The sequence below is a fragment of the Amblyraja radiata genome, chromosome 19 (assembly GCF_010909765.2).
Source record: "Amblyraja radiata isolate CabotCenter1 chromosome 19, sAmbRad1.1.pri, whole genome shotgun sequence".
NCBI lineage: Eukaryota > Metazoa > Chordata > Chondrichthyes > Rajiformes > Rajidae > Amblyraja > Amblyraja radiata.
In genome coordinates, this window is record NC_045974.1 from 35,643,769 (window position 1) to 35,665,212 (window position 21,444).

Genomic DNA, 21,444 nt, shown 5'->3' on the forward strand with positions numbered 1-21,444 from the left:
ATACAGACACACCCATTAAACAAACAACCACCAATAAGTAAATTATATAAATACATTATGTTATAAAAACAAAGACATAAATATAACTGGGCTGACGTGACGAAAAAATTATTTTTACTAAACTTAAATAAATTATAGGTAAAGGAGTCTATTTTTTTGGCTTCAGGAAATTGTAAAAGTTTAGTTTAGTTTAGTGATACAGCGCGGAAACAGGCCCTTCGGCCCACCGAGTCTGTGCCAACCAACAATCCCCACACATCGAAACTATCCAACACACTAGGGATAATTTACAATTATACCAAGCCAATTAACCTATACACCTGTACGTCTTTGGAGTGTGGGAGGAAACCGGAGCTCCCGGAGAAAAGCCATGCAGATCCCGGGGAGAACGTACAAACTCCGTACAGACTGCACTCGTAATCAGGGTCGAACCCGGGCCTCTGGTGCTGTAAGGCACCAACTCTACCGCTGCGCCACCGTGCCGTCCCTTAAAGTTCTTCTATATCTCCAGAACGTACTCTGCACTGACCTGTCTGACAACGGCTCCCATTAGCCTGGCGCTCCCTGCAGTCACATTTATCATCCCGACTGCAAAAGCCACCATTGAGACAATCACGTGAACAAACACCTGGAATTCCAAAGAAATTGGTTATTTTGCAGAAATGGCCACGAAATAACACAAAATCAAGATAAATACCAACATCCCAGATTATTTCTATAAATTGCTTAAAGTGTTTGGCAAATCAGATAGCATCTATATAAAGAGAAATTGAGTAAGTGTTCAGGTCAATGATATTCCACTTCAAACTAAGACATGAACTCTGTTTCTTCCTCACAGATGAGCCTCGACCAGTTTAGCATTACCAGGTAGTGACAAGGAACTGCAGATGCTGCTTTATGCGAAAAGACACAAAGTGCTGGAGTAACTCAGAGGGTCAGGTAGCAACGTGATCTCCAGAGATGCTGCCTGACCTGCTGAGTTACTCCAGAACGTTGTGTCTTTTTGAGTGTTATCTATACTTTTTGTTTTTTACTTCACTCCTGAAGAATTTGCCATTATGAGTTAGATAATGCCCCGAGACTTAGAAGACCGAAATAGTCCACTCCATTCGTTTCTTCTAATATTTCTTAAAAAAATCAGTATAATCTTCCGAATTCTGAGGAAGATAAACCTGATTTCTACAAGTTCCCTTCATAATAGGAGACTAGCACCATCTCTTCCTTCCAATCATTAAACTTGACCGATGATACACAGAATTGCCCACAGATGTTTGGTAGTGGTTTAACCAGGACATTGCATATTTATGAGAATAAATACAATCCCATGAATTTTATTTGATATATTTAATGCACACGTAATTAAATAAATAAATCGTAGTCTGAGAAGACTATAGGGCTTTAACTTAAAGTTGATTTTGGCTGTCACGAGAATGAAGGGTTAAATAACGTCCTTCAGTGCAACTCCTTTCCATGATTCTATGTCTTTGTCATGATATTTGTTTCGAAGCTTCAAAACATCTCATTTGAAAAAACATTTATAATGTGAAAAATAATCTGTTTGATGCTGTATTTCATTTCATACATGCAACTTGCACATCAGTAATATAACTGCTAACGTTTAATTGACACATTTAGTTCCTTCCAAATATTAAAGGATATTTAATGTTAGGGTCATGTAATTGGTTCTACCTAGGCAGATGTACCGTCAAAATAAAATGCCAAGCAAGCAATGTCCAGGACAAGCACAGAAAAGGAAATCAAATGTAGAATAAATTGCTCCTCTTCCCACAGCTACATTACACCAGTCTTCAAGGAAAAGTAAAGAATATCATTCAGGACTTGACCATTTGTCTTTTCCACCATTTAGTGAGGCAATGGCTGATCTGTGATTGAACTTCACAAACATAACTTTTGGCATGTCCTTTATTATATTGGTTAACATTAATCTATAAATCAGAGAGTTAAAATTAGCAATTCATCAACATGTACTGCAGTTTGCAAAAGGTGGTTTTAAACTTCTACCATCGTTTGCATGAGGGTTTGGTTTTCCTGCACTAGTTTCCTCAACCAAAATGGTTTCTCACGATGTTTCAGGTAATTTATTTTATTGTCTTGAAAACTTAGGTGTAATTACCACATTTTTGTAAATCTATGGAATATAAACTCAATTTATGTAATCTGCAATTTAACCATTGGGTCCAGATATAACTCCAGCAATTCTGTGTTATGCTAGATGATCTACATATAGTCCAGAGCTCTCCTTTTTTCCCCGAAATCTTTTGGAGGAGCAGTTCTACTCATGTTTTTATTGCTGACAAGCATTTCCACCTTTGCAGAAATGCCAAGTTGCTGTTTGTGGCTGTGAAAGTACATTCCTATCCATTCCAGTCTAACTCAGAGGGGTAATGATCAGAGGTTTCTCTGAAAGAACAAGTCATTTGAGCTTGACAACATGTGAAATGTAACTATGTTAGCTAAGCAGTGTTAACCATGTCGGCACGGGTGGGGGACAGTTTTGGTGGAATTTGACAAATGTAAAAATTTGTATAGTCTCTGAAAATGTCAGATGAATTTTTTGTTCGAATGGTTCATGAATTGTATATATTTATCAATTGAATAAAGTCTATTTTGAAATAAAAAAATAAATTAAAAAAAAGTGTTAACCATGTCAGAAATGTTCCCTTTGTCCTTTCCACCCTCTCCACAATGCAAAAGTAATGTGTTCTCTCACTTTTCTTTGCACATTGACTGTCAAGTTATGTCGTTTATTTGTCACATACGCATACAAGATGTGCAGTGAAATGAAAAATGTGTCTCTCTGCCCACAGATTCTGCCTGATCTTCAGAGTATTTCCAACATTTTCCATTTATATTTCAGATTTTAAGCATCTCGAATTTTTTGATTTGCAAACGGAAGTTAAAATGTTGTCAGGTCTTCCTCGTAACTCTCTTAAGTTTTTGAAGTTCCCTCAGTCTGTTTAGATAAGAATGAGAGATGCAAAGTGCTGACTGATGCCATGAAGGAAGCATTCAGGTGGCGGGGAATGGGGGGGAAACAAGCAAGAATACATTGGTACTTGTGGATACAATAGTGACACTTAAAAAACATTTGAACACATACATGGCTAGGAAAGGCTTAGATGGAGATGAGCAAGAGGATTAACTTGTTTAAGCAACTTGGTGGATATGAATGATTGGGCCGAAGGATCTATTTCTACGCTGTTTCACTTTATGACTATGTGACTCTCAGAAGAGATAGAGAGTCTAAATTTAAGAATAAATCAGGATATAAGATGTTAAAAAAAAGATAAAACTAAAGGCTCTATATCAAAGGGCACAGAATTCAAAACAAAACAGATGAACTACAAATAGAAATGAGTTTGATATGGTAGATTTACAGATACAATACTACAGGGGGATGGAGATATGGACCTGAATAGAAGAAGAGTGTACGGCATTTAAGGACAGGAAGTTAGGTAAAGGTGGATGAATGGTTTTGCTGATTAATTATGGTGTTCGTGCAGTTGAGAAAGGTTACCCAAATTGAAGAAACCAGGATCTAGAAGTGGTTTGTGTGGATGGGAAATAATAAAGACAATTCACTTGTAGGAATGATTCAGGTTTAAAATAACCACATGTAGGACATGGGCAGATGGAAGAAATGGGAGGAGCTTGTCAAAAGGTGTTGCAAAAGCCTTTTAAGATTTTAATCTTTATAGAGACAAGAAAAATCAGATGCTGTCTAGATGAGGAGTTAATGGAATGTTGGTAGGATGTTTTCTTAGAGTCAGCTAGGGAGTAGGCCAAAATGAACTATTGTGTAATGGGCTAAGGATTAGTTAATAACCTCATCAAGAAGTATCTCAGGTAACAACAATATTAGTATGGATGAATTTTGCATTCAGTGTGAGGTAGCAAAGAACTGTTTCAAGATAAGTACTTTACTTCGAAAGAAGGGTTCTTATCAGGAGCATTGAAATAGAGTTAGCTAAAGTGACCTGGCGGTTTAAGTTAATGGATCATTCGATCAAGATGCACAGGCGGACATTTTAGAGTGTCTTTCAAAATACACAGACTTGATACATTCCAGTGACAAAGCAGATTTGAGCAGTCGAGTACCGTACTCCTGTTCCTAGTTAATATGTTCATACAAAACAGTGGTAAATCTAGAACTGAATTCAAATTTTTGCATGCACATTTGATCACATAACTCTCTTTAGTTTTACTACATAAACAGAACAATGCTTGATGAAATTCATATATCAGCGTGCCAATAGCTCAAAAACAACATGAAAATAATGATTGCTTTCTGTCATACCTTCAGAGTATGTAGAATTGTAGGTTAAACTTGCCTGTTGCACAATAGATGCACTATGATCCTGTAAATAATATAAAAAGTATGGTCAATCAGAGCATTGTGACTGTGTAATGTCTGAAGCGATGATTTTCATCTTACAATGTAGCCTGATTCAACTCCTAATGCCCCTGTCCTACTTAGGAAACCTGAACGGAAACCTCTGGAGACTTTGCGCCCCACCAAAGGTTTCGGTGTTGTTCCCGGAGGTTTTTGTCAGTCTCCCTACCTGCTTCCACTACCTGCAACCTCCAAGAATCGCACGGGAACCTTGGGTGGGGCGCAAAGTCTCCAGAGGTTTCCGTTCAGGTTTCCTAAGTGGGACAGGGGTACAATGAAATGTCCATATTTCCATGTGTTTAAATTGGTTTGCAAAATGTTTGACTTTTAGCAGTTACAAATTTTAATCCAACATTGTTCAGCATTTAAAAAATATAAATGATTGTTTCAAATTGGCAAAATATTCAAGTTAAAGTAAAAGCTTCTGATTAAAGAAGGTGGATTTGGTTTGCAATAAAACCTCTTAAGTGGTATAGCCACATATGCTGGGGGGCTTCATAAGTCAATACTCAGTAGCATCTTAGGAAAAAGTCACTTTGATGGCCAAATCTAATACTATTCAAATAATTAAACTGATGTTGCAGGAAAACTAAAACAACAAATGAAAATATAAGGCAGGTATGTAGTAGATCAGAACAAGAGACAGTCCTGACATCCCAGGAATCAGTCTGGTGAACCTTCTCTGCACTCCCTCTATGGCAATAATGTCCTTCCTCAGATTTGGAGACCAAAACTGTACGCAATACTCCAGGTGTGGTCTCACCAAGACCCTGTACAACTGCAGTAGAACCTCCCTGCTCCTATACTCAAATCCTTTTGCTATGAAAGCTAACATACCATTCGCTTTCTTCACTGCCTGCTGCACCTGCATGCCCACTTTCAATGACTGGTGTACCATGACACCCAGGTCTCGCTGCATCTCCCCTTTTCCTAGTCGGCCACCATTTAGATAATAGTCTGCTTTCCTGTTTTTGCCACCAAAATGGATAACCTCACATTTATCCACATTATACTGCATCTGCCAAACATTTGCCCACTCACCCAGCCTATCCAAGTCACCTTGCAGTCTCCTAGCATCCTCCTCACAGCTAACACTGCCCCCCAGCTTAGTGTCATCCGCAAACTTGGAGATATTGCCTTCAATTCCCTCATCCAGATCATTAATATATATTGTAAATAGCTGGGGTCCCAGCACTGAGCCTTGCGGTACCCCACTAGTCACTGCCTGCCATTGTGAAAAGGACCCGTTTACTCCTACTCTTTGCTTCCTGTTTGCCAGCCAATTCTCTATCCACATCAATACTGAACCCTCAATGCCGTGTGCTTTAAGTTTGTAAACGAATCTCTTATGTGGGACCTTGTCGAAAGCCTTCTGGAAGTCCAGATACACCACATCCACTGGTTCTCCCCTATCCACGCTACTAGTTACATCCTCGAAAAATTCTATAAGATTCGTCAGACATGATTTACCTTTTGTAAATCCATGCTGACTTTGTCCAATGATTTCACCACTTTCCAAATGTGCTGCTATCCCATCTTTAATAACTGACTCTAGCAGTTTCCCCGCTACCGATGTTAGACTAACTGGTCTGTAATTCCCCGTTTTCTCTCTCCCTCCCTTCTTAAAAAAGTGGGGTTACGAAGAATTAAGATAATAAATTCAAGTACAAATGACTGTAAGAACCAACTTTGAATCGCATATCATTAACCTTTTGTTTTCTTATTCACAGAATAGTCACAGAATTTTGTTTTATTCCTGACATCCTTCATACAGTTTTAATATAATCTATATAAACGTTGGGACCTCATGCTTCAAATGTTAAAAGGGGCAACGAAAACGGGGGGAGTAGTGGAGAAGGAGAGGGTTTTGTAAGAGGTTCATGTGCACCTCCTCTAACCTCATCTACTGTAACCGATGTTCCTGATGCGGCCTCCTGTACATTGGGCAGACCAAGGGTAGATTTGGCAACTGTTTCGCCAAACACATGTATTTGGTCCTCCAAGGCGTACTGGATCTCCTGGTTGTTAACCATTTTAACTTCCCTTCCCATACTAACCTTTCTAGTCCTGAACCTCCACCATTGCCAGAGTGAAGCCACACACAGTGGGGGAACAGCATCTCAGATTCCGCTTGGAACCCAATGGTATGACCATTGAATTCTCCAATTGCAAGTAATCTCCCAGAACCAACAATCATTCCAACAATTATTCAAACTAATAAAACATCAAGTACAAAGAATGATTACAATAACCGAAATTTCAATTTTATTTTATATTTTTTACTTTAACTTAAAAAAATTAAACTTACCTCATGCACCTTGCTTCATCCAGAATTTTAAGTCTATTCTTACAATTGTGAAACAGCCTGAATCAATTGCAACATATACCAGTTTATAAATTAATTTGAATGGTGGCATTTCATCATAGGAAAAGATATTTGATTTCAGATGGCATTTCCAAATAACAGAAAATTAGCAACCAAGTGTTATTAAAAATCCCTGCATTGAGCAGAGGTACTGAAACTTCATCTTTTAAAGCTTTTCTTGCTGCAAGCAACACAAAGAGTTCTTTGTGGCGACAGAATAGTTTTAGAGTTCACTTTCTATTACACTTTAGCATACCTCTACCGCTAGGAGATTCCGTTTCTGGAGAACTGCATCAAATCTGCTCCTGTGGGGGGAAAAAATAAATAGTATTCAATACCTCGAATTCTTCTTCAAAAATACACGATACAGTAACACTATCACATTCCGCTATTTAATTCTACTTCAGCTTCTCTTAAAATTAAAGTCAACAGCTTTGTGACTTGCCTTTTTGATTGGTTTTGCCCAGGGCCCGTGGTTTCACAATGAGATCCTGTTAAAAGATATGAAATATTTGGTTAAGTCCCTTCTGACCGTGTAATCTAAATCAGGTTAAGCTAAAACAGGTTGATTCCCTGTTAAATTACAAGGTCTTAAGCATAAGATTTTCACAAAGGCTTAAGAGTTGTATTCTTTGAATATAGCCAGAACATTGCAGTTTTATGAAGGAGACTGTGCATTGCAAATCCACCAGCAATTATTGGTATCATGTCTAGAATGGAACAAAGTTTTCGGAGATATATTGGAACGAGGCGTATTTGTTTTACTGGACATTATTTTCCTTTGCGCCACTATACTGACTGAGATATCCTTGAAAATATTTCCAGAATTTCATTCACATTGCGTTTCGCATTCACAGTTCAAATTAAATCAAGTACTTTGTGATTAGCATTTAATTAAAGCAGGCAACAAGGAAAATAAAGCATGCGTGGGTAAGTCTGAACTTAGCTTTCCAATCATTAAATCCGTTTCCTTTACACTCTATACGTCCACAATGCTGGCTCGCACGCATTTTACTGCTAAAGCAAATGGTTCCAGAAAACATATCTAGTTTTAAAAGATACTGCAGCGTACGCACTTACCTTGAAATAATTGAAGAAGTGAATAAAAGACGAACACACTCCAGGGTACCATGAATTTAAGTTTCCGAGCTATGTTCATTTCAATAGATTTCTGCTGTGAACGAGGAAAGGAAAGATTCATTCCAATCAACGGGATTTCAATGTCATTTTAGACCAATTGGTTTACCAATTTTTACACGTTCCTTGTTTACAAAGAAAGAAAGAAGGCGAAGTATCGGTTACAATTAAATGCTCAACTCCTTGTGGCGACGTTTGGCTGTGCCTGGGCGTTCATTTGCAATGTGTGCTAGAATGGAACAAAGTGGGTTTGTTATCGGAGGCAGATGAAGGAGTGACCTCGTGGATACACTGTAACTCTACTCAATTCCTTTGGTTCACTAAATTACGCAAGCTATATAAAACAACCCTTGCTTGTCCATCGCAGGTGTAAACCAAAGTAATGCGCGAAATGGTCTATTGAGAACTCGCAGTTGAGATTAATCCATCACTATTCTTACATCGAGATAGTGAATTCAAAAATCCTCAAGCCCTTTTACGCTTTCAATGGAAGTTACCTAGATAGAGCAGATCTTATGTCGGAAACCTGTGGGTACTGTAGCAGTTCTGAGCTGACAGCGTGGGTTCTCCGCGCCTGGTCTGATCAGAGAGAACAGAGCTCGAACGTGTGACATTTCCACCTTAGTTTGCAAAAGAAAATTGCCAAAGGCGACCAATATAAATTCTGCAGCATCATATGCTTGAATAACACATTGAATCATTTGCTTTTGTTGAGTTACAGATGAATGTGGAACATAATCTCACTGCTCTATCACTGTATATGAAGGGTCACCCCATTGAACTTTCTCAGACCCCTGCACATGTCCATTGGTGGCCAAAGTTCAACAGAAACAAGGACTTCTATATTGCATCCCAAATTTTTAATATACTGTAATATAAATTCTGTTATCAGGCTCCTGGACAGTCATCCCATAAGCGATGGTGTAGTCCCAATCTCTCAACCTATCTTGTTGCAGACATTGGATTTTTGTCCCTGCAATTGTAATGCTAGAAAGCTGTAAACTATTCAGTTGTTCAAAAGGGAACTGCAGATGCTGGAATATCGAAGGTACACAAAATTGCTGGGGAAACTCAGCGGGTGCAGCAGCATCTATGGAGCGAAGGAAATAGGCGACGTTTCTGAAGAAGTCTGAAGAAGGGTTTCGGCCCGAAACGTCGCCTATTTCCTTCGCTCCATAGATGCTGCTGCACCCGCTGAGTTTCCCCAGCAATTTTGTGTACCTTTAAGCTGTAAACTATATTCTGCATTCTGATATTTTTCTCCTTGCTCTACCAGTTGTACTTGTGTATGGCGTGATTGGTTCCGTCATAGTATTATCTGAATTAATTGGATGGCATGTAAACAGAATTGTTTCTCAGTATATGCGACAATAATTAAGATTACCAAAACCAACTTGAGAATGTGTGTAGATAGATCCTTAGGAATGGCCTGACAGGTTAATGAAATTGCTAAACAAAATAAGCATATGGCTTATTTGACATTATAACTAAATAAAAAATATTAAGAAGATTCACAGTTTTTTGAAATGCACTCATAGTATCATACAATACAAAACAGGTTATTTGGCCTGGCATGTCCATGCCAGCCGTCAATAGACAAATAGACAATAGGTGCAGGAGTAGGCAATTCGGCCCTTTGAGCCAGCACCGCCATTCAATGTGATCATGGCTGATCAGCCCCAATCAGTACCCCATCAAGTGTCTATCATGCTTCTCACTGTTTCCAACACTTGGCCCATAGCCTTCACTACCAGGTGTTCCAAGTGCTCATCCAAATACTTTTAAAACCCTGCAGCAGTTAATGTACACACCTGATTTTATACAGCATGTTCTATATTTCAACCAGAAGTCATGGTGGAAGAAGATATGCTAGTGCTTATGCAGCTTTTAGTTAAGCATGTGAATATATAGGGAAAGTGAGGGATATGGAGCTTGTTCAGGATGAAGGGATTAGTTAAGTAGGCATCATGTTCATCATAGGCTTAAAGGTCTGTTCTGAACCAATGACCCTCAGGATGTAAAAGATTCTTCTTGAGTCATCTGTAAATCTCCTTTCCCTTACATGAAACCTATGCCTTCTCGTTACACACAACTCTGCCAACAGTTTCACACCATCTAAGCTATCTAAACCCCTCATAATTTTAGATAGTTCAATCAGATCTCTCCTCAACCTTCTACACTCCAAGGAAAACACGCCCACCCTATCCAATCTTTCCTCATAGCTGAAACCTTCTATCTCAGACTACATTCTGGTAAAGGCCAACCGCACCCTCTGCAGTTCAACCACGTCCTTCCTATGTTGCGGCAAATTGAACTATTTGCAATATGATACTCCAAATGTGGTCAAAACTATGTTTTAAAAGGTTTGTACCAAATTCTCCCTGTTCTTGCATTCAATGCCACAGGTTAAAGGCAGGTTCCCAAATCCCAACTTAGCTGGCTTGCTTACCCTCTGGGAGGAAGCTCCTGTGGTGCACCTCATGGACTTTCAATCACAACAACTCCTGACCATCATCCTCTGGCTCCTTTCACCCAACCAATTTTGGATTAAATTTGCAAATTCCCTTGGGTCTGAGGGATTTGACCTTCAGTAGCTGTTACCCATGTAGGATCTTGCCAAAGGACTCACTGAAGTCCAAATAGACTACAACTGTGTTACCTTCACGGATGACACTTAGAAACTTCTTCAAACTCAAAGATCTTCTCTGCCTGTTATCCCAACCATATCTAACAACATTTATTTCACTAGAAATAACTGAATTATATTTTGGTCATTCATATTTACATAGGCCAAGTAAGCTGTTATTTGAGGCAACTTAAATGGATCATTGCATCGGGGAATAACTTTTGAATAGGGGAGGCTAAATCCTTCGCATTAAAAATATTAAGAAGATTCACAGTTTTAGGCGGCACGACACAAATAGGCGGCACGAATTGAGTCATGGTGATGGCACATTCAAAATAATGATGCCTATGACTTTACAGGACTCCCGCCGCGGCGGAGCTCTAGTTTCGGGTGTTTTGCTAAAGGCTCCCGATTCAGATGTTGATGGCGAGTACTGGTACCTCCAACGACCTATCCAGAACGAGCCAACACGCTGAGTTATCCGTGGGTGTTAACTAGGAAAACACATGGATTCTACTCAATCAGATGTGAAGACCATTGGAGTGCAATGCCGACCTGGCCGATGACTTGTGTATGAAGGAACTGCAGATGTTGGTTTAAACCGAAGATAGACTCTCAGTCTGAAGACGGGTCTCGTCCCGAAATGTCACCTATTCCTTTTCTCCAGGGTTGCTGCCTGCCCCCCTTAACATCATTCTTTAGTTGACCACAAAATTGCCATTTTTCCAAGTCCTAGCTCTATCATTGTGCTTTGGGCCGTTCCTGATATTTTGTTTAGAATTTGAAAGGAACATAAATTAATTCTGGACTTGTTCCTGAAGGATTGTCTTCCTTCATTTGCTTTAAAATGTACATTATTTCGCATTATCGCAAGATCAATTTCCCGTTTTGAATAAAAGCTTTGTTTCAACCCAGTCTTCGGTAAAACGCATTTTACGTGCGCAATGTACGTGCGTTAGTTCCGAATCGGGTTTCTCTTTTAATGTAGTTACTATCAGATCTGGGAATAAATATGTTTTTATTTATTGTGCGAATAACTTTCAAATGGACTAAAGTAACAAACTAGACAACATTGGAGCAAGCAAATTAAAAACTCTGGCATTTGAAACCCGCCTTTCAATATCCCATCAAAGTAGATAGAATGGCAAACATTAACCAGACCTCCTGCAAAACGGAGTTTAGATTAAACGAGGTTCAACCGTGGAAGAATGTTCTGAAGAAGGGTCTCGATCCGAAACGTCACCTATTTCTTTTCTCCAGAGGTGCTGTCTGACCTGCTGAGTCACTCCAGCTTTTTTGTGTTTATCTTCTGATGTAAATTTGGTCATCGCACATCCCAACATCTTGTTTGACAGCATTGTTTGCATTTAATAATCGTGTTTGCTGGAAGTTGTCGAGAATTTCCATCCTGTTAGAGGCAACTTTTAGATCATTTTATCTGATAAGGGGTCGTGTCCTTCACGAGGCTGAGTGAGGCTTTGTCAGAACGAACAATCTCACCTTTAACTGAAGGTTGAACTTTCGTCACTTTCTTTGCAAAAAAAGACCTTTTTCATTCAAATGATTATTTTGTCATACGTTTCCTTTCCGTCACATTGTTCAATAATACTATTCGTGATTAACCCGATTCTAAACACCTCTCTGCCAATGTTATTGCCTGACATTCAGGGCCTCTCGAGATATACTGTATTGGGCAAGTGTTGCCATTGTTGCAATTTGCACAATGGATGAGAACGAGTATACATGATGCAACTGATGATCGACACGAAGTGCTGGAGTAACTCAGCGGGTCAGGCAGCATCTCTGGAGAAAAAAAGGATTGGTGATATTTTGGGTTGTGTCTATTTTTGGTATAAACCATTATCTGTACTTCTTTGTGTCGACATGAAGAATACAACGAAGGGTCTCGACCCGAAACGTCACCCGTTCCTTCTCTCCAGAGATGCTGCCTGTCCCGCTGAGTTACTCCAGCTTTTGTGCCTATGAAGGATACAACTGACAGTTTTAAACCAAATCCAAACAAAACGTTTAAAACCAGATCAAAATTTTGTTTTTGTGTTGTGTTAAACGCACAACGCACAAATAGAAGCGTCCCAATATATTTACAATTAAGATATTTACAATTTACGAAAATATAATTGCATCACCTTGCATTCCCTCTCTCTCCATCCCTCTCCCATCCTAGTTCTCCGCCCAGTCTGGCTGTTCCTAGATTACCTTCTATCTTTATATGCTTAGTTATCAGCTTGTCCTAGCTAACAATTGATCTATTCTACATTTTCCTGGAACCTCATCCTCTTTGATGTCTCGTTTTCACACCTTACTATAGATCTGTGTCTCCCTCTCCCTTGACAGTCTGAAGACGGTCCGACCCGATACGTCACCCATTATGTCCAGCTGAGTACTTCAGCACTGTGTTTATTTTCTCTGTTGTATCACCGCTGCTCGTAATACAAATCTTAATCATTAATAGTTTCGTGGCTAATTAACTTTGTCTAGGGAAGTCTAAAATGTGACATATTTTTGTGTTCGAAGTATATTTTTTGTTTGCAATTGGTTAACCTAAATTAGTCACTGTGACACGAATGATAGTCAAAAGATGGAACGCACTTGTGGAACATCGCACCCCCGTCCTTCTAAAGTATGTCTAATCCCTCTTATTGTTATACACAAAAACCTGGAGTAACTCTGCGGGTCAAGCAGCATCTCTGGAGAAAATGAATAGGTGACGTTTCGGGTCGAGACCCTTCTTCAGACTCGATCCGAAATGTCGCCTATTCATTTTCTCCAGAAATGCTGAGCTATTCCAGCATTGTGTGTCCATCTTCTGTTTAAACCAGCATCTGCAGCTTTTACTATTTTACTCTTACTCTTATTGAAGAAATGTTATGGATATAAATCGGATCTTATTTTCTGAATATAACTCTTGTTTTCTTTTTCATTGCACTTACTTTACAGTCGTGGAGCGGGACGTACAGCTGGCAACACCCGAGTGCCATTGTCCCTGTAAATCACACAAAGTTCTCGCCTTCCTCTAACACCAGGATGCAACCTGCCCCCTTCCTCGGTTGCAATTTAATAGATGATTGAGAGGCTTCAATATTTAAGAGATGATTGAGAGTTTTCAATATTTAAAAGAGCTCAAAGCTCTATTTATAACGCCCTTTTGGTGTCCCAACGAATTAGTTTATAACCATTTACCATGAGAACATAGGCAAGTACAGTACAGGAACAGGCCCTTCGGTCCACAATGTCCTTGCCGAACATGATGCCAAGTGAAGCTAATGCCCTCTACTCTTTGACATTTCCATCCTGAAAAAAAAAAGTTGTGACTGTCTACCTTATCTGTGACTCTCATAATCTTATAAACTTGTAACAGTCTCCCAGCTAATATCATTTAATCCAGGTAACATTCTCTGCACCCTCTCTAAAGCCCCCACATCCTTCCGGAAAAGGGCGAAGCGAACTGCACACAATATCCCAAATGCAGCCTAACCAAAGTTCATAAAGCTGCATCATGACTTCCCGACTCGTATAGAGATTGGCGAAGTACGTGAGTGGAAGCAATGTCTAGTCAACATGACTGGTCCCGCTATCTCAAATGTCCTCGTTGGTCAACACCTGACGCAGGAGTTATTTGGCCACTTCAGCCTTTTTAATTTAAAATTAAAATCATGTCTGCAGCGAAGGTGCGAATATTTTGACATTCTACCTCTTAAGATGATCCAGGCCTGTTGGGAGATTTCTATCAACATCTCTGACCAGATGCATTACTTTGACCTAGTGGCTCAATTGGGGGTTTTTGTTTGTTATGGAGCGATAAAGATGTTGACCCAGCAACAAGCTGCGATGTATCCATAACGGGTTGGCGTTTATATGGGTGGGGGGTGAGGTCAAACAACCCAGCCAGGGACACTTGCAAGCGTGCAGCGCCCTTGCAATCCATTGGATACCGTAGCTGCTCGACAGTGAATGAAATTATTTTGAACTGCAGAAAGTATTGTAAGAAACGCAGCGTCTGATGTGTGCACGACAAGCTCAATACAATGATTTGAATAACTCAAGTCTTTCTGAGCCAATTGACGAGGCCTTGTTTTAAAAGTTGTTTCCAAATGACGATACCTCAAATAATGCAGAGCTTCCACAATTACACCTCTGGAGTGCCAGTCTGTGGCTTGGACTTTTGAAAATGAATGACTTAGAACACGCACCACATTAATTTTACATTATCATGCGCTCGCCAGCTAATCTCCACATTGTGTTATAGTTAATGTCAATAACGACCAAATGACCTACATTGTCGAGGAAAACAAAGTTATAACTCACAATGTGTGATTGGAATTGTCTTGTGCACAATAAATCAATTTCGGCTTAGGTGGCTGCATCCCCAGAAACAGCACGGTCTTCTGTCTCAGAGATGCGACCGCTTAAAAATGATCCATTTGTGGTAAATCAACACAACCAATTTCAATAATTAATCAGTCTCAGCACATGAAGTCACAGATTAAAACAGAAACCTACCTGGTGGTGTCCGATATGTCTCGGTTTGGCGCTGGCGTATTTGGGACCCGTCTAGATGTAGGACGCCTTTGTAAGGACGCAAAGCAATCTCATTAGAACAAACTTCTCAAGTGCGCCAGCTTCGCCAAAGACGCTACAGTGACAGGAAGACTCTAAAGCCTATATTTTTAACCTTAACATGTTACTGTTTTCTTCCGCTTTAAACTGAAGTCGTGCCGTGCGGTGTCTGTAACGACAGGAGGGACAATACTGCGCTTGTTTCACGTTTTACACTTCAGATATTCTACTGTAACAATTATTTATGAAATTGTCAGAGCCTCGTATGGATATTAAAAATGGTAAAATTAAAAGTCCATATCTATAAAGGTTGCATCGAAAGTTTAATTAATCTAATGGAGGTCCGTCCTTGGTGTTTCTACGTTTTATCCGTTTAGAGAGAGCGCTCAATGGCGCGGCCAACGACTGTTTTCGATGTTTTTCTCTCAAATCACCGCAGGTTATATAAACAAAGACTGAACGAGAGAACCCAGAAATACAACTGCGGAAAATTAGAGATAACACCGGTTAATGTATGCAAAGCGTCAGCGGATTGGGATCCACATTCCTGTTGTCAGATTGGTTGTGGATTTCGCACGTTTGTTATATTTTAAATTGCTAATCGACAGACGCTTCTTGTGTTGTACAGAACCTCTCCCACCTCCTTGTTTCCGTACAAACATTGATGAATAATCCTTCACAAAGTCAGGATTAGTTTATATTCCCGCGATCACGAACTACTCGGGAGGTGCAGGTCGCAGCTACAAAACGAGAAACCTCAAATATGATCCAAATTAATAATTCAACATATTTTTTAAAAATAGCTAAAACTTGCTACGGTCGTGTATCTACTGACATAAATTTCACGGCTCACCCACTACACTTGCTAATTCCTATAATGATTATATATTGGAATATAATAACAGCCACATTAACAACCTCCCGATATATACCATATAATCGATATATAATCTCGGATAACCTGTGTCGGAAATAGTTTTGTGAAGCGGCCAACTATTCCTTCGCTCCATAGATGCTGCTGCACCTGCTGAGTTTCTCCAGCATTTTTGTCTACCAACTATTTCTATTAAGCGCGTTCGATATGCAAAAGTATCTTCATAAACAATCTATCAATTAAATGGTTTGGGGTGTTTTGTTATACACCGCAATCTTAAAAATTCTACAACTCACCGCGACCTAGAAATTAGATTTTAATCTCTGTATAAATGCTAAATACACGCTGCCAATAATATTAGCTCAAAGGCCTCAAATAAATGTTTCAAAGTTGAAGGAGGACTGGAGTGAACCAACATAAATGACAGCGCGGCGCTTTATAGACAGAAGCGCCTGCTCAAATAAGATCTGTGAGGAGCTGCGGGAAAAGTTGGCAGATGTGGTTGCTCTGGTCATTGGAAGGAGCGTCGATCGTAAATATGATTTTTCCAAACAACCAAATGTGTGGGACTCTTGATGACAATGGTCTTCCTCAGAGCAGTATCAGGCCAGAATAAACAAGTGCTCCAAATCAAAGACAATTTGGACTTTCTCTACTCACCTCTACACGATGCGCTCCGACCGCTCAATGAACGTTGAAAGTCACACCTACAAATTCCAACACACGCTAAGAACGGATGAATGTGCGATGCGCACTTGAATTACACATCAATGTGCCGAGTCCAATTTTCAAATGCGCATGATTTCATCGAGAAATTATTCTTGGTGTAATATGATTCGGGTCAGATCCAGTGCACATGATGTACCTAAATGTGTCTTTATGCACATTTTCATGTCTACACGGCACCTTGCAATTTGGCAGCTCCTTCCAAATGTGACTCTGCAAAACAAGGTACACGTGTACATCATGTCAGTAAAAATTAGAGTGTAGAAACAAGATACTGCAGACGCTGGTTTACAAAAATAACAACGTGCTGGAATTCAGGGGTCAGGTAATATCTCTAGAGAACTTGGATATGTGACATTTCGGACCTGGAGCCTTATTCAGTCTGATTGTAGGGGGGGGGGGGGAGATAGAGAAGGGGCAGGACAAAGCCTGACAGGTAACAGGTAGATACAGGCGAGGGGTTTTGTTGATAGCCAGGTGGTTGGCGAATGGCCAGATGAAAAGGGAGAAGGTGCGAGACAAAAGGATTGAAGAGCATTGAATTGTGAAACTAAAGGGAGGGATGTAGGTGGAGGGGAGAATAGATGCAAGTCCAGTTGGGACACAGGGGAGTGGGGTGATGGGGTTGTGGGGGAAGAAGGGCGAGGGAAGTTGTCGTTACCTAAAATTGGAGAATTCACTGTTCATACTGTTGGGTTGTAAGCTACCCAAATGGAATACGAGGTGCTGTTCCTCCAGTTTGCGTGTGGCCTTGCTCTGACACAGGAGGAAGCACAGGAGAGAAAGGTCAGTATGGGAATGGGAAGAGGAGTTAAAATGGTTAGCAATTGGGGATTCCAGTCGGCCATGGTGGAACGAGCACAGAAGCTTGGTGAAACCGTTACCAAATCTACACTTGGTCTTGCGGTCGTACAGGAGGCCAAATTGGGTACACCAGATGCAGTAGATGTGTCACAGTCTGCCCTCTCCTCATTCTCATCCACTTCACCTCCCAGTACTTTTCCACCGGTCCCTCCTTCTCCTCGCCTGCCTGCCAGCCACTCCCCTCTCATCAGCCCAACTCTCCTCACCTGTTGCACTCAGTTGACTCTGATCACCAATTAACCCGGTATATAGACTCTCCTCACCGTTCACACAGTGCCAGATTGTTCTCAGCATTCATGCAAGACTCTCCAGCGATTTCCCGACTACGTCTCCTGCCTGCCCCTCTTCGGAACCCTCGCTCAATCCTGAGCCTCTGTGTGAGTACGGTGTACCCATTCCTGTGTTACTACTCTGTGTTACAGTATCGTAATAAAGTTCATTACCAACTATACCTGCCTGATTCTGTGCTGCTATTGGGTCCAAGCTATACCCGTTACAGTACAATCTGGCCAACAATGGACTCAGCACACACAACGTCTCCGTCAAACCGCTTCGAGAGGATTGAGCACATGCTCCTGCAGCACAAAGCTATGCTCACTGCCTCCAACTCCGAGGTTCGACAGGCTGTGTCAAACCAAGAGCATGCATTGGTTGCACTAGCCACCCAGGTCCAACAGCTGACGACCACCCTCGCCCAGGCTACACCCCATGCTTTGCCTCCGGCTCTGACAGCACCAGCTCCCAGTCCGCCAGGACCATCACCTGAGCCCCGGATGGGAACCCCGGAGCGCTACGCTGGAGACCCGGAGGGCTGCAACCCATTCATCACAAACTGTTCCATTCTCTTCGCCCTACAGCCCTACACCTTCGCCCAGGAAGCGGCGAGAGTGGCGTTTACCATTAATCACCTGACTGGCAGAGCTCGGTTGTGGGGAACGGCTGAATGGGAGCGACGCACACCGGCTTGCTCCTCTTTCCAGGCCTTCGCCGCGGAGCTTCGCAAGGTGTTCGGTGAGGTTTCAATGGGTCTGGACGCTGCGGGAAGTCTGCTGGGGTTGAGCCAGGGGAACCAGAGCGTCGCTGACTTCGCCATCGACTTTTGCACCAGGGCCCGTCAGAGTGATTAGAACGCCCCGGCCCAGTGTGACGCTTTCTTGCTGGGCTTGAATGACTATATCAAGGATGAGTTGGTGTCCCACGACCTTCCTTCTTCTCTGGATGGGCTTATCGAGCTAACGACCCGTCTGGACCGACACATCCTGGCGAGACGTCGGGAGAGGGGACAGGGACAGGCGGACCGCCAGCTATCCACCCAAGCTCGTTTTCCTCCGGAGACTGGACTACCCTCGTCGGGGCAACCGTCGAGGCAACCGTCGAGGCAACCCGAACCCATGCAGGTGGGTCACACCAGTCTCACCCCCGAGGAATGGGAACGTCGGCGTCGGGGGAACCTCTGTCTCTACTGTGGCCTGGCGGGTCATTATATCTCCAAGTGTCCAGTAAAAGGCCAGACTCACCAGTAGCGGAGGAATTACTGGTGAGTCGAACATCTGAACTTTCCTCTGCCGACGCCCTCTTTGTCATGCCTGTCTGCTGTTGTCTGATGGTTCTCACACCCTCGCCACCTTCATAGACTCTGGTTGTGACATTAATCTTATGGACAAGGAGCTAGCCCGCCAGCTTGGCATCAGTTGTGTTCCCCTGCCTGAACCTGTTCCCGCCAACGCCCTCGACGGCCATCTCCTGGGGACTGTTTCTCACCAGACGGTCCCAGTGCGCATGCTCCTGTCTGGTAATCACCATGAGACCATCCAGTTCCACATCCTGCAGTCTTCCCCTCATCCTGGGTTACCCCTGGCTTCGGCGACACAACCCCAACATCGACTGGAGGACGGGGGTCATCTTGGGTTGGAGCCCTTCCTGCCACCAAGTGTGCCTGAAGCAAGCCTCAGCTCCTCAACCGGCCACCTGCTCCAGTTCTGCTCCAGATCTGACGGGGGTCCCAGCCGAGTACCATGACTTTGGGGAGGTTTTTAGCAAGCCTAGGGCCACCTCTCTTCCTCCTCATCGGCCCTATGACTGCGCCATAGACCTCCTGCCTGGTTCCGCTCCTCCTAGGGGTCGCCTTTACTCCCTGTCCGCCCCTGAGAGAGGCGCCATGGAGAAATACATAAACGACTCCTTGGCTGCTGGTCTCATCCGTCCCTCCTCGTCTCCTGCTGGGGCTGGGTTCTTCTTCGTGGAGAAGAAGGACAAATCTCTGCGTCACTGCATAGATTACCTGGGGTCTCGAACGGCATCACGGTGAAGAATCGCTACCCTCTCCCACTCATCTCCTCTGCTTTCGAGCTCCTGGAGGGGGCCACCATCTTTTCGAAGTTGGATCTACGCAACGCCTACCACTTGGTCCGCAACAAAGAGGGAGATGAGTGGAAGACCGCCTTCAACACTCCCACGGGACATTATGAATACCTGGTGATGCCCTTTGGCCTCACCAACGCCCCGGCCGTCTTCCAGGCTTTGGTCAATGACGTTCTCAGAGACATGTTGAACAAGTACGTGTTCGTCTATCTTGATGACATCCTCATCTTTTCACGGACCAAGGAGGAACACGTACACCACGTCCAGGCAGTTCTACATCGGCTCCTGGAGAACTCGCTCTTCGTTAAAGCTGAGAAGTGCGAGTTTCACTCCCCGTCAGTCTCCTTCCTAGGATACATCGTTGGCCAAGGGAACATCAAGATGGACCCCGCCAAGGTCTCTGCTGTCACCACCTGGCCTGTTCCTGACTCTCGCAAGCAGCTCCAAAGGTTCCTGGGGCTCGCCAATTTTTACCGACGGTTCATCCGTGACTACAGTACTGTGGCCGCACCCCTCACGGCAATCACCTCCTGCAAGGTTCCATTCCGGTGGTCTGCCGCGGCCGACGAAGCTTTTCTGACACTCAAGACACGGTTTACATCGGCCCCCATCCTCCAAGTTCCGGACTCAGAGAGACAGTTTGTGGTGGAGGTGGACGCCTCCGACATGGGGGTGGGAGCTGTTCTGTCCCAGCGGGCTGCCGGGGACCAGAAGCTCCATCCATGCGCTTTCTTCTCCTGACCCCTGCCGAGAGGAATTATGACATTAGCAACCGAGAACTGTTGGCGGTTAAGTTGGAGGAATGGCGTCACTGGCTGGAGGGAACCGAGCAGCCTTTCTTGGTTTGGACTGACCACAAGAACCTTGAATACCTCCAGTCAGCCAAGAGGCTCAACTCTCGTCAGGCCCGCTGGTCTCTCTTCCTCACCCGCTTCAACTTCTCCCTCTCCTACCGACCTGGGTCCCGCAACGTGAAGCCCGATGCCCTCTCTCGACAGTTCTTGGCGAAGGAGGAGCCTGCCTCTGGCCCCAAGACCATCCTCCCGTCCTCGCACAGGGTTGCCTCCCTCACTTGGGAAGTGGAGGAGAAGGTCAAGGTGGCCTTGGAGAACCAGCCGGGACCCAGCGCCTGCCCTCCTGATCGCCTGTTTGTGGTTTCTGCCCTGCGGTCCGACGTCCTTCAGCGGGCCCACAGCTCTCGACTCACCTGTCATCCCGGCATTCAGCGGACCAAGGAGATGGTGCTAAGGAGGTTCTGTTGGGCATCGCTGGAGGAGGACACTCGGGAGTTTGTCAACGCCTGTCCCATTTGCAACCAGCACAAGGTCTCACACCAAGCTCCTGCGGGTCATCTGCTTCCACTGCCTGTACCCCATCGACCATGGTCCCACATCTCCCTGGACTTCGTTACCGGCCTGCCCCCATCCAGTGGTCACACCACCATCCTGACCGTGGTCGATAGATTTAGCAAGATGGCTCACTTAGTGCCCCTGCCCAAG

General features: G+C 43.1%; 1 protein-coding gene across 4 annotated transcripts in view; it reads right to left on the reverse strand.

The window, feature by feature from the left end:
- Nucleotides 1–16,944, reverse strand: part of otogl (otogelin like) — a 148,907-nt gene extending 131,963 nt beyond the window's left edge. For 2 of the 4 annotated variants that reach the window (XM_033038225.1, XM_033038221.1), the window contains exons 1-5: nt 7,860–8,141; nt 7,225–7,270; nt 7,036–7,084; nt 4,319–4,379; nt 530–628 (exon numbers count right to left, since the gene is read on the reverse strand). In XM_033038225.1, the coding sequence (XP_032894116.1) occupies nt 530–628; nt 4,319–4,379; nt 7,036–7,084; nt 7,225–7,270; nt 7,860–7,980 (376 nt within the window). In that variant the 5' untranslated portion in view covers nt 7,981–8,141. Of the gene's footprint in view, nt 1–529; nt 629–4,318; nt 4,380–7,035; nt 7,085–7,224; nt 7,271–7,859; nt 8,142–15,063; nt 15,130–16,654 lie in introns of those variants that run through there. The other 2 variants (XM_033038222.1, XM_033038224.1) reach the window with 2 other exon arrangements.
- Nucleotides 16,945–21,444: the final 4,500 nt, after the last annotated feature.